Source organism: Oncorhynchus clarkii, unplaced genomic scaffold (assembly GCF_045791955.1).
Source record: "Oncorhynchus clarkii lewisi isolate Uvic-CL-2024 unplaced genomic scaffold, UVic_Ocla_1.0 unplaced_contig_4687_pilon_pilon, whole genome shotgun sequence".
NCBI classification, from domain to species: domain Eukaryota; kingdom Metazoa; phylum Chordata; class Actinopteri; order Salmoniformes; family Salmonidae; genus Oncorhynchus; species Oncorhynchus clarkii.
The window spans coordinates 208,764-225,574 of NW_027261111.1; the positions used below are offsets into that span (position 1 = coordinate 208,764).

At 43.3% G+C, this 16,811-nt stretch overlaps 1 protein-coding gene across 1 annotated transcript in view; it reads right to left on the reverse strand.

The window, feature by feature from the left end:
* LOC139404890 (receptor-type tyrosine-protein phosphatase-like N) overlaps positions 1-16,811 on the reverse strand; it is a 138,423-nt gene that overhangs the window by 12,671 nt on the left and 108,941 nt on the right. The window contains exons 12-13 of the mRNA XM_071147426.1: positions 16,227-16,291; positions 2,869-3,078 (exon numbers count right to left, since the gene is read on the reverse strand). Of these exons, the coding sequence (XP_071003527.1) occupies positions 2,869-3,078; positions 16,227-16,291 (275 nt within the window). The remainder of the gene's footprint in view (positions 1-2,868; positions 3,079-16,226; positions 16,292-16,811) is intronic.

The window sequence follows — 16,811 nt, forward strand, 5'->3', positions numbered from 1 at the left end:
TGGCCAATATCGACAAGCATCTTCCAGTCCCGGGCCATGGCTAGGTGTCCAGTTTCTGGCTTTGTAGGAGGATACTTGGGCCTTTTCTGTCCCTCCCGGATGAATGTTGTTGTTTTGACGGGATTGCTTGTTTTTGGAGGTAATGAATTGGTTGCACTCCTCTTGGTCTCAAGTGCTGCAGCCAGGCTCTTGAGGACCTGATTGTGCCTCCAGGTGTAGCGGCCTTGTGAGAGGCTGGTCTTGCAACCTGTCATTATATGCCTGAGAGTCGCTGGAGCTGGGCAGAGGGGGCAGGTCGAGTCCTCGCCATACCATTGATGTAGATTTTTTGGCACATCATAAACAGTAGATGTAGATTTTTAAGCACATCATAAACAGCTCTTATGATGAAGCTGATGTTGCTTGCCTCCATTTGCCAAAGCTCACTCCAGTTGATCTTTCTCCTCTCCAGGCCTTCCCACCGCGTCCATTGCCCTTGTTTAGCAAGAGAGACAGCCTTTGCACTTCTTGCAGTCTCCTCCTGTCTGCGCACCTCCTCGACCACCAGCTTCCTGCGTTCAGATGTTGTTGCCTTATGGAACGTTGGTTTGCTTGCTGCCAGGCCAAAGCCTCCTCTTCCATGCTGGATATTCCCCACAATGTCTTGGTGTCTCAGGGCTGATGTTGCTTGCTGCACAGCCTTGGATGATGTCCATTTCCGTCCAGTTTGTAGGGGAGGTGCAGCCTTGCTAATGGTCTGGTCTTTGGAGTCCTTCAATGTCATCTGAAGTCTTACTTTAGAGCACTTGTACTCCTCCGTTAGACTTGTAAGAGGTAGTTCAAGGACCCCTTTGCCATAGAGGCCGATGTTACTCAAGCATCGTGGGACACCCAGCCATTTCTTCACGTATGAGGTAATGGTTCGCTCCATCTTCTCCACTGTTGTTATTGGGACCTCATAGACGGTGAGTGGCCACATTACCCGGGGGAGAAGTCCAAACTGTAGGCACCAAAGCTTGAGCCTCCCAGGCAGTAGGGTCTTGTTGATGTTCTCAAGACCGTCGGCGATGTCCTGCCTTACTTGCTGCACTTGATCTTTATCCCGGAGGCTTTCATTGTACCATCTACCCAGGCTCTTGATGGGTTGCTCAGACACCGTTGGTATCGGGTCATCTCCAATGCAGAACCTCACATCTTTAAGCTGTCCCTTGACTATGGAAATGCTTCGAGATTTGCTTGGCTTGATTTTCATCCGGGCCCACTTGATGTTATCCTGCAGTTTTGCAAGTAGCCGCCTGGTGCATGCTGCAGTGGTGGTCAGTGTAGTCATGTCATCCATGTATGCTCGGATAGGTGGGAGACGGAGCCCTTCCTTAGTTCTCTCACCGCCGACCACCCATCTCGATGCCCTGATGATGACTTCCATGGCCATAGTGAAGGCCAGAGGAGAAATTGTACAGCCTGCCATTATGCCTACTTCCAAGCGCTGCCATGTTGTTGTGAAGTCAGGTGTTGTGAAACACAATTGCAGGTCTTGGAAATAGGCCTTTACCAGTGTAGTGATGGGTTCTGGTACGTGGAAAAAGTTGAAGGATTCCCAGAGGAGTTCATGGGGAACTGAGCCAAAGGCATTGGCCAGGTCGAGGAAGATGACATAGAGGTCTCTCTTGTCCTTCTTAGCTGTTTGGATCTGGTGCCAAATCATACTAGTATGTTCCAGGCAACCAGAGAAACCAGGAATGCCTGCTTTCTGTACAGATGTATCAATGTACTTGTTCCTTTCCAGATAAGTGGACAGCCTCTGTGCTATTATACTGAAAATGTCACATGTGCGTTTGAGCAGACACATGCACATTTGTGGCCTGCTGGAGGTCATTTTGCAGGGCTCTGGCAGTGCTCCTCCTGCTCCTCCTTGTACAAAGGCGGAGGTAGCGGTCCTGCTGCTGGGTTGTTGCCCTCCTACGGCCTCCTCCACGTCTCCTGATGTACTGGCCTGTCTCCTGGTAGCGCCTCCATGCTCTGGACACTACGCTGACAGACACAGCAAACCTGCTTGCCACAGCTCGCATTGATGTTCCATCCTGGTTGATCTGCACTAGCTGAGCCACTTGTGTGGGTTGTAGACTCTGTCTCATGCTACCACTAGAGTGAAAGCTCCGCCAGCATTCAAAAGTGACCAAAACATCAGCCAGGAAGCATAGGAACTGAGAAATGGTCTGTGATTACCACCTGCAGCACCTACCTTTATTGGGAGTGTCTTGCTAATTGCCTATAATTTCCACCTGTTGTCTATTCCATTTGCACAACAGCATGTGAAATTTATTGTCAATCAGTGTTGCTTCCTAAGTGGACAGTTTGATTTCACAGAAGTGTGATTGACTTGGAGTTACATTGTGTTGTTTAAGTGTTCCCTTTATTTTTTTGAGCAGTGTATAACTATTTGAATACAGACCCCCTAAAAAGGACTACTTTTTAAAGCTATTTGAATACAGATCTAAGAAAGTAACTACTTTTCTGAAACTATTGGAATGGCTGCCTTCAACTAACGGCAGGGCTGTAAAGAGAATGAATAGAGCACACAGCATCCCATAATACTCTCCTGAATGTCCGTTGCCTCAGGTGTACATAAGTCAAACCAATTAACCAATTATCTATATATATTTTCAATATGAAATCCACAAACAGAATTGAAAAAAAAGGAATTTAGATTAAAAGTTTGGTGAAAATAATGACAGAATTCCTTTAGATTGATGACTTTTTGCAAATCCAATGTTTTCCAACGTCATCAAATGTTTTGGTTGAAATTACGTGCACCAACGCTTTAGAAGTAGTTCTCTATATAAAGAATAGGGTGTCATTTGGGACAAAGTACCTCCTGACCTCTCCTACCTGGTAGTCAACGTGTGTCTCCGGTCCTCCCTCGGGTCCAAGGCCCAGTTTCCCTGAGGCCAGCTGCTTGGCGTGGTGTCGGAGACAGGCGATGGTCAACGCTACCACCACCACCCCGCCCACACACGCCATGGACACCAGCGTCAGTACCAGCCCACTGGAGCCCCCCCTCACCCGCGTGGCATGGAGCAGCCCATGACCCTCGCTCCTCTGTAGGGGGTGGGGGGAGAGAGAGAGAAAGAGAGAGAGAGGGAGACAGAGAGAGAGAGAGGGAGACAGAGAGAGCGAGAGAGAGACAGAGACAGGGAGACAGAGAGAGAGAGAGAGAGATAGAGAGACAGAGAGAGAGAGAGAGAGAGAGACAGAGACAGAGACAGAGAGAGAGAGAGAGAGAGAGAGAGGAAGGAAGGAAGGAAAGGGGTCAAGGGAAATAGGAAAGAGAAAGATTCATGTCGACAAAGATACCTGTTTGTTTACATGTACACTACCGTTCAAAAGTTTGGGGTGACTTAGAAATAACCTTGTTAATTAAATAACACAGCTCAAAACTGCGGTGTCGATTACCAATTAGGATCTCTGGCTAAAAATACTTGAATCAGTCATAGAGCCCATCGCCCTTCGTTGTTGTGAGGTCTGGGGTCCGACACCAACCAAGAATTCACAAAATGGGACAAACACCAAATTGAGACTCTGTATGCAGAATTATCCTCTGTGTACAACGGAAAGCTTTGACTATGTACAGACTCAGTGAGCATAGCCTTGCTATTGAGAAAGGCCACCGTAGGCAGACCTGGCTCTCAAGAGAAGACAGGCTATGTGCTCACTGCCCACAAAATGAGATGGAAACTGAGCTGCACTTCCTAACCTCCTGCCAAATATATATAGACATTTTAACTAGGTAAGTGAGTTATGAACAAATTCTTACTTCCAATGATGGCCTAGAAACAGTGGGTTAACTGCCTTCCGGTTACTGGCCCAAAACTCTAACCACCTGCTAGCTGCTACCCACGGCTGAAGCAGTAGCTACTCTTCGTCCACACAGAACATGAAACATAATACAGAACATTAATAGACATGAAAAGCTCAGGACAGAACTAAAAAGGCACGTAGCCTACATGTCAATACAGAAAAACACACTGTGAGAGACGTTGTGCCGTGAGGTGTTGCTTGATCTGTTTTTTGAAACCAGGTTTGCTGTTTATTTGAGCAATATGAGATGGAATGGAGTTCCATACAATAACGGATCTATATAATACTGTACATTTCCTTGAATTTGTTCTAGGTTTAGGGACTGTGAAAAGACCCCTGGTGGCATGTCTGGTGGGGTGTGTAAGTCAGAGCTGTGTGTAACTTGACTATCCAAACAATTTGGGATTTTCACTTTTGTTTATTGTCTACTTCACTTGCTTTGGCAATGTAAACATATGTTTCCCATGCCAATAAAGCCCCTTATATTGAAACTGAATTGAGAGAGAGAAAGAGAGATAGAGAGCGAGAGCACAGCATGATACCACCCCCTGTCTGTTGAAGCTGGTGTCTGGCAGCCTCAGTGGGGGAGGACTGGGCCAGGCTTCTTCCATGGCAACAGAGAAATGCTCGGTGTAATGTGTGGTCGTTAGGGGAAGAGGCGCCCTGCTCACTCTCTAGTGATCCAACCTACACCTCACTAACTAACACCCTGGACATTCAACCCAATTTTCTCTCTATATCTCTCTCTCTCTATCTCTCTATCTCTCTCTCCCTCCCCTCTCCCTCCTCTTCTTAAAATGTCCCGGGGAGGGGGAGCATGAATGGACTGTGGTACGGAGGGGACAGGGCTTCGGACTAGGGCTCCTCACCTGCTACTCCAGAGGGGTCCTCGAAGGGAGTGCGTGTCGCACCCTATTCCCTATATAGTGCACTACTTTAGACCAGAACCTTATTCCCTATATAGTGCACTACTATAGACCAGAGCCCTATTCCCTATATAGTGCACTACTTTAGACCAGAGCCCTATTCCCTATATAGTAAACTACTTTAGACCAGAGCCCTATTCCTTATATAGTGCACTACTATAGACCAGAGCCCTATGGGAATAGGTTGCCATTGCCATTGCCACACAGTTTTGGGGTGTTAGGAGAGGTAACGGTTAGGATTTGTAGAGGCCAGGGAGAGATGGGGGTAGGGGTTAAGAGTTGTAGAGAGGGGGTAAGGTCCTTGGGGGTAGGGGTTAGGAGTTGTAGAGAGGGGGTAAGGTCCTTGGGGGTAGGGGTTAGGAGTTGTAGAGAGGGGGTAAGGTCCTTGGGGGTAGGGGTTAGGAGTTGTAGAGAGGGGGTAAGGTCCTGGGAGGTAGGGGTTAAGAGTTGTAGAGAGGGGGTAAGGTCCTTGGGGGTAGGGGTTAGGAGTTGTAGAGAGGGGGTAAGGTCCTGGAGGGGGGGTAGGGGTTAAGAGTTGTAGAGATGGGGTAAGGTCCTGGGGGGTAGGGGTTAAGAGTTGTAGAGATGGGGTAAGGTCCTGGGGGGTAGGGGTTAAGAGTTGTAGAGATGGGGTAAGGTCCTGGGGGGTAGGGGTTAAGAGTTGTAGAGATGGGGTAAGGTCCTGGAGGGGGGGTAGGGGTTAAGAGTTGTAGAGATGGGGTAAGGTTCTGAGGGGGAGGGGTTAAGAGTTGTAGAGAGGGGGTTAAGAGTTGTAGAGAGGGTCCTCGGAGGGGCAGTGAATATAACGAATACATTACTGATGTCTGACCCCACTAAACACTAGTCAGCAACATAGCAGTATAACACAAGAAACAAGGAACAAAACACCAAATAACTAAATCAGCCAGGGTTCCAGGCCCCCCCTCTATCACCTCTTCAACCCCTGACCCTTGACCTCTAACCCTTCTCAGCCACTCAGTCAGCCACAGATAATCCCTGATTAACATCACTGCAGCCGGCGTAGGCAGAACCACTGACATTAACATGATCACAATAATGATCACAATAATGATCACAATAATGATCACAATAATGATCACAATAATGACCACAATAATGATCACAATAATGATCACAATAATGACCACAATAATGATCACAATAATGATCACAATAATGATCACAATAATGACCACAATAATGATCACAATAATGACCACAATAATGATCACAATAATGACCACAATAATGCTGAAAATGGCAATAATTTTTTTTTATTCATACAATCAACACATTCTTTAGAAAGTAAAAGTGACTCATTGTTGAGGAATGATTAGCTGTTATCTGCAGGGCCAGTAACGGGAGGCAGACACGTTACATCATCACGTCTTTCATCACAGTGCCAAACCGACCCTGTAACCACAGCAACCCCCACCCACCCCACCAGCTGGCACCTCTAGCTGAGGTGAGAGCAGAGAGAGAAAAGAGCACACTACATACTGTTTAACCTTCTAAAGCACAACTACTAAAAAGGAGTGAACGGTAGAGACACAGTTGCCCCCTAAACACGATCTTCTCTTGCCCTTAAACACCATGTTTTGGTGTTATTGTCTTTGATTGTATTCAGCCTAGCTGATAAATTGTGGTATTCAATTTTATTGTTTCAATAAAATGAAGAAAATAACTCTAAAATAATGCATCAAACATTATTCATGTGAAGTCAATATCATTAGATGTATTGGTACTATTATATGACATTTTAATTCACCAGCAGTCCCATTATATGACATTTTAATTCACCAGCAGGCCTATTATATAAACATCACTAATTCACCAGCAGTCCTATTATATAAACATCACTAATTCACCAGCAGGCCTATTATATAAACATCACTAATTCACCAGCAGTCCTATTATATAAACATCACTAATTCACCAGCAGGCCTATTATATAAACATGACTAATTCACCAGCAGGCCTATTATATAAACATCACTAATTCACCAGCAGGACTATTATATAAACATGACTAATTCACCAGCAGGCCTATTATATAAACATCACTAATTCACCAGCAGGCCTATTATATAAACATGACTAATTCACCAGCAGTCCTATTATATAAACATGACTAATGCACCAGGAGGCCTATTATATAAACATGACTAATTCACCAGCAGGCCTATTATATAAACATGACTAATTCACCAGCAGGCCTATTATATAAACATGACTAATTCACCAGCAGGCCTATTATATAAACATGACTAATTCACCAGCAGGCCTATTATATAAACATGACTAATTCACCAGCAGGCCTATTATATAAACATCACTAATTCACCAGAAGGCTTATTATATAAACATCACTAATTCACCAGCAGGCCTATTATATAAACATGACTAATTCACCAGGAGGCCTATTATATAAACATGACTAATTCACCAGCAGGACTATTATATAAACATGACTAATTCACCAGGAGGCCTATTATATAAACATCACTAATTCACCAGAAGGCCTATTATATAAATCTTTCCAGGTTATTCTGTAACCAAAAATCAATTAATTCAAGTTGTTCCTTTTGATCAACTGAATGCATTCATATAACAAGCACTTAGTTATGCATTTTAATTGGAAATTACCTGTAGCAGGCCTAGGTTTAAATTATGCAGGTGTATTAATGAATAGGCTTTAAATGTTGGCTAATTATTTATTAGTATTATCATCGTTATAATACATTTCATTTCAGGCCATGTTATTAGTAGTTTGCCTATATGTGTTCATAGAAAATGTCCTCTCGTTTTTTTGACAGTCTACATTGTTTTTATTAATTTATTTAGTTGGAAAATAAGAATCCATCGCATCCTTACGATATGAGCAATGAGGCCCAAAACGTTTGTTTCTACTAAAATAATTGATCTTTAAGTAGTCCTGAAAGAAGCTGCCCTTGTACTTAGTTCTGAGTGAGTCGTCTACTCAATGTAATATTTAGCACAAATGTAAAAAAAAAATGTAAGTTGTTAAACCATAAAGCTTGACTCATACAGACCAATTCATTTCACAAAAAATATATATATATCTAGAGACTGAAAATAACACTCACCACAATCCATCCTACATTTTAGCACCGGGGTGGTTTCCACCCGGATCAACCTCTGCATCTCTCCTGAATCAGATACGGCTAATGTGGCCGGTAGAGCACTGGAGGAGCTCTTTCTCTTTCTTCCACTCATGATGCACGACCCAATATCACATTTAAGTTCCGACAAGCCCCTGATATCACGAATAATACCCGGAAAAAGTCATTTGAAAAGGATTGTGGAAACTTGTAGCAAGTAGCCTAGGCCTACACTCAAGCAAAGAGGAAGGGAAAGGGAAATAAATAAACATGTGCTTCTCCCTCTCTCTCTCTCTCTGCGCTCTCCCGGCCTCTAGCTCTCCTTCAAACTCCATTCAACCGACGCCGCCACTTGTGTCACTTCAAAAGGCACAGCTCCACATGTTGCTTTTTGGGATGGGGAGAGTAACGGAGGTGGGGGCGGGTCGGGTTTGATGTCTTGGATAGGATAGGCAGTCTGTGGGAGCGAACAGAACAGCAGCAGGGGCAGACTGGGACAAGAATTTGGCCCTGGCATTTTATCCACACCAGCCCACATCACTGAGCACACCGTCAACTCTTAAAGGGAAACACTATCATCTCTTAAAGGGGAATGGAAACACTATCATCTCTTAAAGGGAAACACTATCATCTCTTAAAGGGAAACACTATCATCTCTTAAAGGGAAACACTATCATCTCTTAAAGGGGAATGGAAACACTATCATCTCTTAAAGGGGAATGGAAACACTATCATCTCTTAAAGGGGAATGAAAACACTATCAACTCTTAAAGGGGAATGAAAACACTATCAACTCTTAAAGGGGAATGGAAACACTATCATCTCTTAAAGGGGAATGGAAACACTATCATCTCTTAAAGGGGAATGGAAACACTATCATCTCTTAAAGGGGAATGGAAACACTATCATCTCTTAAAGGGGCATGAAAACACTATCATCTCTTAAAGGGGAATGGAAACACTATCATCTCTTAAAGGGGAATGGAAACACTATCATCTCTTAAAGGGGCATGAAAACACTATCAACTCTTAAAGGGGAATGGAAACACTATAATCTCTTAAAGGGGAATGGAAACACTATCAACTCTTAAAGGGGAATGGAAACACTATCATCTCTTAAAGGGGAATGGAAACACTATCATCTCTTAAAGGGGAATGGAAACACTATCAACTCTTAAAGGGAAACACTATCATCTCTTAAAGGGAAACACTTTCTTCTCTTAAAGGGAAACACTAACATCTCTTAAAGGGGAATGGAAACACTATCATCTCTTAAAGGGAAACACTATCATCTCTTAAAGGGGAATGGAAACACTATCATCTCTTAAAGGGGAATGGAAACACTATCATCTCTTAAAGGGGAATGGAAACACTATCATCTCTTAAAGGGGAATGAAAACACTATCAACTCTTAAAGGGGAATGGAAACACTATCATCTCTTAAAGGGGAATGAAAACACTATCATCTCTTAAAGGGGAATGGAAACACTATCAACTCTTAAAGGGGAATGGAAACACTATCAACTCTTAAAGGGGAATGGAAACACTATCATCTCTTAAAGGGGAATGGAAACACTATCAACTCTTAAAGGGGAATGGAAACACTATCAACTCTTAAAGGGGAATGGAAACACTATCATCTCTTAAAGGGGAATGGAAACACTATCAACTCTTAAAGGGGAATGAAAACACTATCAACTCTTAAAGGGGAATGGAAACACTATCAACTCTTAAAGGGGAATGGAAACACTATCATCTCTTAAAGGGGAATGGAAACACTATCAACTCTTAAAGGGGAATGGAAACACTATCAACTCTTAAAGGGGAATGGAAACACTTTAGGAAGTAAATCTAAACAAAGAGATGTATTCAATCCACTAATACTAAACATGTGTATTTAACACAAAAACATCTCTATATTTAGTATTTTTTATCGTCAACTATGTTAATTTGAGCTATGGTCAGCTCCATCTCAAATTGCCATAGTAACGACTGACGCCAGTGTGTCACTGGCAGGAATCAACAAATTGTCTGTGTTATCGAAGACAGTGAGGTTAGGGGCGGACAACGAAGATGGCAACAACAAGTAGTAATTCAAACATGAACTGTATAGCACCAGGCTAGATGAATTAGAACTACCTGGCATGATGACTCCTTGCTGTCCCCAGTCCACCTGGTCGTGCTGCTGCTCCAGTTTCAACTGTTCTGCCTGCGGCTGTGGAACCCTGACCTGTTCACCGGATGTGCTACTTGTCCCAGACCTGTTGTTTTCAACTCTCTACAGACAGCAGGAGTGGTAGAGATACTCTGAATGATCGGCTATGAAAAGCCAACTGACAGTTACTCCTGAGGTGCTGACTTGTTGCACCCTCTACAACCACTGTGATTATTATTATTTGACCCTGCTGGTCATTTATGAACATTTGAACATCTTGGCCATGTTCTGTTATAATCTCCACACAGCACAGCCAGAAGAGGACTGGCCACCCCACATAGCCTGGTTCCTCTCTAGGTTTCTTCCTACGTTTTTGCCTTTCTAGGGAGTTTTTCCTAGCCACCGTGCTTCTACACCTGCATTGCTTGCTGTTTGGGGGTTTTAGGCTGGGTTTCTGTACAGCACTTTGTGACATCAGCTGATGTAAGAAGGGCTTTATAAATACATTTGATTTGAACTACACAACAGATGGAGCTGACGGAGAGTGAGAACAGTGAAGACCAGAACTCGCTGTATGAACCTCAGCGCTCAGAATCACCATCACAGTGTGAGCCAAGATATACTATCGATCACTTTGGGTGAGCGGGATGGTGTTCACGAAAAACGGAATAGGAGCAGGCCATTCAGCAGTGAATTCAAAAGATACACCCCATCCACAAAGGGAATCGAAGTAGAATTGTTTTTCCGCAGATTTATTTTTGACTCGTTTCAACGAATGTGATACCTGCTGGCTGTATTCGACTCTCTCTCTCTCTCAACACATGAATGTTTCGACTCTCTCTCTCTCAACATATTAATGTTTCGACTCTCTCTCTCAACATATTAATGTTTCGACTCTCTCTCTCTCAACATACGAATGTTTCGACTCTCTCTCTCTCTCTCTCAACATACGAATGTTTTGACTCTCTCTCTCTCAACATACGAATGTTTCAACTCTCTCTCTCTCTCAACATACGAATGTTTTGACTCTCTCTCTCTCAACATACGAATGTTTCGACTCTCTCTCTCTCTCTCAACATACGAATGTTTTGACTCTCTCTCTCTCAACATACGAATGTTTCGACTCTCTCTCTCTCTCTCAACATACGAATGTTTTGACTCTCTCTCTCTCAACATACGAATGTTTCAACTCTCTCTCTCTCAACATATGAATGTTTAGACTCTCTCTCTCTCAACACATGAATGTTTCGACTCTCTCTCTCAACATATGAATGTTTCGACTCTCTCTCTCTCAACATATGAATGTTTCGACTCTTTCTCTCTCTCAACATATTAATGTTTCGACTCTCTCTCTCTCAACATATGAATGTTTCGACTCTCTCTCTCTCAACATACGTATGATCAGCTATGAAAAGCCAACTGACATTTGCTCCTGAGGTGTTGAACTGTTGCACCTTCTATAATCACGGTGGTTATTATTTCTGATGTAAAAAGGGCTTTTTGTAAAATATATTTGATTGATTGATTGATTGTTTGCTGTGCTGGATGTTGTCTATTCACTGACTGTCTGAGTGATGGGACATTTATATAGTATCTGTAACAATTTTTGTTGTGTATTTAATCTGCATTTTAATTTCTTAAAGTGTCAATCAGCAGTAGAAACAGTGTCTCCCTGCTCCTCTTTGGGTAAAAAGCTGATTGATGCCTGGCCTGGAGAAATGTAACCACTCTCAGATTAATAGACAGAGCTATAGATACAAGGACTGACCATCCATGATATCAACATTGTAATCCTGTTTCTATGGTCTGTTTCCACTACCATGTACCCAGTTTGCTTTGGATAAAGGTGTCTGCTGAATGGCATATATTATTAAAGTCTACTTTGACACCGGCCAACTAACTAGTGTAGTTACCATTCATTTCCACTAGATGGCAGCCAAAGCTCTAGTTACCATTAATTTCCACTAGATGGCGGCTGAAGCTCTAGTTACCATTAATTTCCACTAGATGGCGGCTGAAGTCACTAGTCTAGCGACTGGGACACGGGGTTTGTGTGTGCGTTGAAAGCAGTTTTCATCTTCAAAGAAAGTTAATCTGGTTACGCTTGAACCTGTTATAGTGGACAAGCTAAGTAATATTTTTACACAAGGTACAGGCATCCATGGCTTTATTTATAGATTTACTAAAAAAAAAAAATTCTTCAAACTTTTCTTCACCTTTTATTTTACGACAGGGATCTTAGACCATTCCACCATACAGAATCCGTCCAGATCCTTGATATTCTTCATCAGTAATTATGGACTGTCCTCTTTCAATTCCAACCACAGGTTTTCAATGGGGTTGAAGTCCGGAGACTGAGATGGCCATTGCAAAATGTTCATTTTTGTGGTCAATTAACCATTTCTTTGTGGATTTTGATGTGTGCTTGGGGTTATTGTCTGGCAGCAAGACACGTTCATTACAGGAATAATGACGGTAGATAATGCTCTTTACTGTTTGACCAAATCATGGTTTTAACCACACACCCCCAAAATAGGAGGTTTTGAGTGAGGTGATAATGTAGAATGGGCTCTTTCTACCTATATGTACATATTACCTCAATTTCTTTGACTAACCTGTGCCCTGTACCGTAACACCCTGTATGTAGCCACCACATTGACTCTGTACCGTAACACCCTGTATATAGTCTCCACATTGACTCTGTACTGTAACACCCTGTATATAGCCTCCACATTGACTCTGTACCGGTACCCCCTGTATATAGCCTCCACATTGACTCTGTACCGTAACACCCTGTATTTAGCCTCCACATTGACTCTGTACCGTAACACCCTGTATATAGCCTCCACATTGACTCTGTACCGTAACACCCTGTATATAGCCTCCACATTGACTCTGTACCGTAACACCCTGTATATAGCCTCCACATTGACTCTGTACCGTAACACCCTGTATATAGCCTCCACATTGACTCTGTACCGTAACACCCTGTATATAGCCTCCACATTGACTCTGTACCGTAACACCCTGTATATAGCCTCCACATTGACTCTGTAACGTAATACCCTGTATATAGCCTCCACATTGACTCTGTACCGTAACACCCTGTATATAGCCTCCACATTGACTCTGTACCGTAATACCCTGTATATAGCCTCCACATAGACTTTGTACCGTAATACCCTGTATATAGCCTCCACATAGACTCTGTACCGTAATACCCTGTATATAGCCTCCACAATGACTCTGTACTTGTACCCCCTGTATATAGCCTCCACATAGACTCTGTACCGTAATACCCTGTATATATCCTCCACATTGACTCTGTACCGTAATACCCTGTATATATCCTCCACATTGACTCTGTACCGTAACACCCTGTATATAGCCTCCACATTGACTCTGTACCGTAATACCCTGTATTTAGCCTCCACATAGACTCTGTACCGTAACACCCTGTATATAGCCTCCACATTGACTCTGTACCGTAACACCCTGTATATAGCCTCCACATAGACTCTGTACCGTAACACCCTGTATATAGCCTCCACATTGACTCTGTACCGTAACACCCTGTATATAGCCTCCACATTGACTCTGTACCGTAACACCCTGTATATAGCCTCCACATTGACCCTGTACCGTAACACCCTGTGTATAGCCTCCACATTGACTCTGTACCGTAACACCCTGTGTATAGCCTCCACATTGACTCTGTACCATAACACCCTGTATATATACCTGTATTGTTATTTTACTGCTGCTGTTTTTATTTATTTGTTACTTTTATTTTCTATTTTTTTATTTACTTAACACTTATTTTTCTTAAAATTTCATTGCAGGTTAGGAGAATTAGGTTAAGGTTAGGAAAAGAGCTGGGGTTAGCCAAGGCCTCTTGATAGGTGCCTGGGCGTTGCCCATTGATCAACCAAAGGCTCGTTATAGGTTAGTATGACAGAGAAATTGAGTAAAAATCATAAATCTTAACAGGCCCATGGGGCTGCCAACCATGTCACCTTTTACATTGTCTTATTTTTGTAAAAAAGCATATTTTTGTGTGTCAATTTTGACCAGCGCATCCAACTATCAATTGAATTTACCACAGGTAGAATCAAGTTGTAGAAACATCTCAAAGGTGATCAATTTTCAAGTTTTTTATTTGTGCAAACATTTCTAAAAAACAGTTTTTGCTTTGTCATTATGGGGTATTGTGTGTAGATTGATGAGGGAAAAACATTTATTTAACCCATTTTAGAATGAGGCTGTAACGTAACAAAATGTGGAAAAAGTCAAGGGGTCTGAATACTTTCCGAATGCACTGTATGTGAAGGGATGAAAACACATGAGAACAAATGACTCAGTGCCAGTGCTATCCAGGGTCCTTAAGACATCCCTACCCTAACCCTACTCTTACCTTATGTCACACCCTGATCTGTTTCACTTGTCTTTGTGCTCGTCTCCACCCCCCTCCAGGTGTCGCCCGTCTTCCTCATTATCCCCAGTGTATTTATACCCGTGTTCTCTGTTTGTCTGTTGCCAGCGTTTTTGTTTTGACTGTACTCCTGTTTCCTGTTTTCTAGTTTTCCCGGTTGTTGATCATTCTGCCTACCTGACCCTGAGCCTGCCTGCCGTTCTGTACCTTACAGACTTTGCCCTGGATTACTGACCTCTGCCTGCCTTTGACCTGTCGTTTGCCTGCCCCCTGTTTCATAAATAAACATTTATTATTTCAAACGGTCTACATCTGGGTCTTATCCTGAGGTCTGATACCTTAACCCCTAACCTTACTGTAACCGTAACCGTAACCCTTACCGTAACTCTAACCGTAAAGCTTACCATATCTCTAACCGTAAACCTTACCATATCTCTAACCGTAAACCTTACCATATCTCTAACCGTAAACCTTACCGTAACTCTAAACGTAAACCTTACCGTAACTCTAACCTCACCGTAACCCTAACTGTACACCTTACCGTAACCTTAACCGTAAACCTTACCGTAACTCTAACCGTAAACCTTACCATATCTCTAACCGTAAACCTTACCATATCTCTAACCGTAAACCTTACCGTAACTCTAACCGTAAACCTTACCATATCTCTAACCGTAAACCTTACCATATCTCTAACCGTAAACCTTACCGTAACTCTAACCGTAAACCTTACCATATCTCTAACCGTAAACCTTACCATATCTCTAACCGTAAACCTTACCGTAACTCTAACCATAAACATTACCGTAACTGTAAACCTTATCGTAACTCTAACTCTAACTGTAAACCTTAGAGGGGGAGAAGAGAGAGGAGAGAGAGGAGTGGGGGAAGAGAGAGGAGAGAGAGGAGAGGGGGAATAGAGAGGAGAGGGGGAAGAGAGAGTAGACGGGGGAAGAGAGAGGAGTAGGGGAAGAGAGAGAGGAGTGGGGGAAGAGAGAGAGGAGTGGGGGAAGAGAGAGGAGAGAGAGGAGAGGGGAAGAGAGAGGAGAGAGAGGAGAGGGGGAAGAGAGAGGAGAGGGGGAAGAGAGAGGAGAGAGATGAGTGGGGAAGAGAGAGGAGAGGGGGAAGAGAGAGGAGTGTGGGAAGAGAGAGGAGAGAGAGGAGAGGGGGAAGAGAGAGGAGAGGGGGAAGAGAGAGGAGAGGGGGAAGAGAGAGGAGAGAGAGGAGAGGGGGAAGAGAGAGGAGAGAGAGGAGTGTTGGAAGAGAGAGGAGAGGGGGAAGAGAGAGGAGAGAGAGGAGAGGTGGAAGAGAGAGGAGAGGTGGAAGAGAGAGGAGAGGGGGAAGAGAGAGGAGAGGGGGAAGAGAGAGGAGTGAGGAGTGGGGGAAGAGAGAGGAGAGAGACGAGTGGGGAAGAGAGAGAGGAGTGGGGGAATACATAGACATTTAGCAAGGTTGTCCTGTATCATTCTACTGTATTACTCATCTCCTAGCAGCGTTACAAACACATGGAGGGAGGGAGAGAGAGAATATTCACTTTATATATTATCTACCTCACTTGCTTTGGCAATGTTAACACATGTTTCCCATGCCAATAAAGCCCTTGAATTGAAATTGAATTGAGAGAGAGACAGAGAGAGAGAGAGAGAGAGAGAGAGAGAGAAGGCATAAAGGCAGAGAGCGTCACCCTCGTCTAAGTGTTCCCCCTCTAGAGAGGGTTGATGACATGAAGAAGGGCAGAAGGAAGTTGTACTGTACCTCTCCCACACCAGTCTGCAGTATCTTCAACCCTGTCTCAGATTCCAGAAAAGACTTCTGAGACGCTGACAGAGACAAAAACACACAACAAACCAAAACAGTCGTTATTCACAATTTTTAACAGACTATTCTGTCTATACCTCAAATGGTACACTGTTCCCTGTTTTAGTTTTAACCCCTACGGAGGGTCAGAGTGAAAGGGATTGTGGGTTCATCCCTGGAATCATGGAAATGTACAGTTAGATACTCATATCCTTCAACCCGGCCAGAGACCCAACCTTTACATTCAGCTGAAGTATAGCCACAGTCAGACGACAGAACACAATAAGAATATCTCTGGTAGGCTTAGGGACATTATATAGATAAAGGATTGGTCCTATGAGAAGTATTTTGGACTAAAAGTTCACCAGAGTCAATTAATAGATGGACACCCATCAGACTGCGTCTCTGAGAACAACAGGTTCTGACCGCTGAGAGAGAATGGTTCTGTCTTTCTTTCCCTCTTTTACAGAGCTTTAATCTGCCAGAGAGGCCTGTGCTGGGATACAGTGTTAATATGGATGACAGAGAAAGGAGAGAGAGACA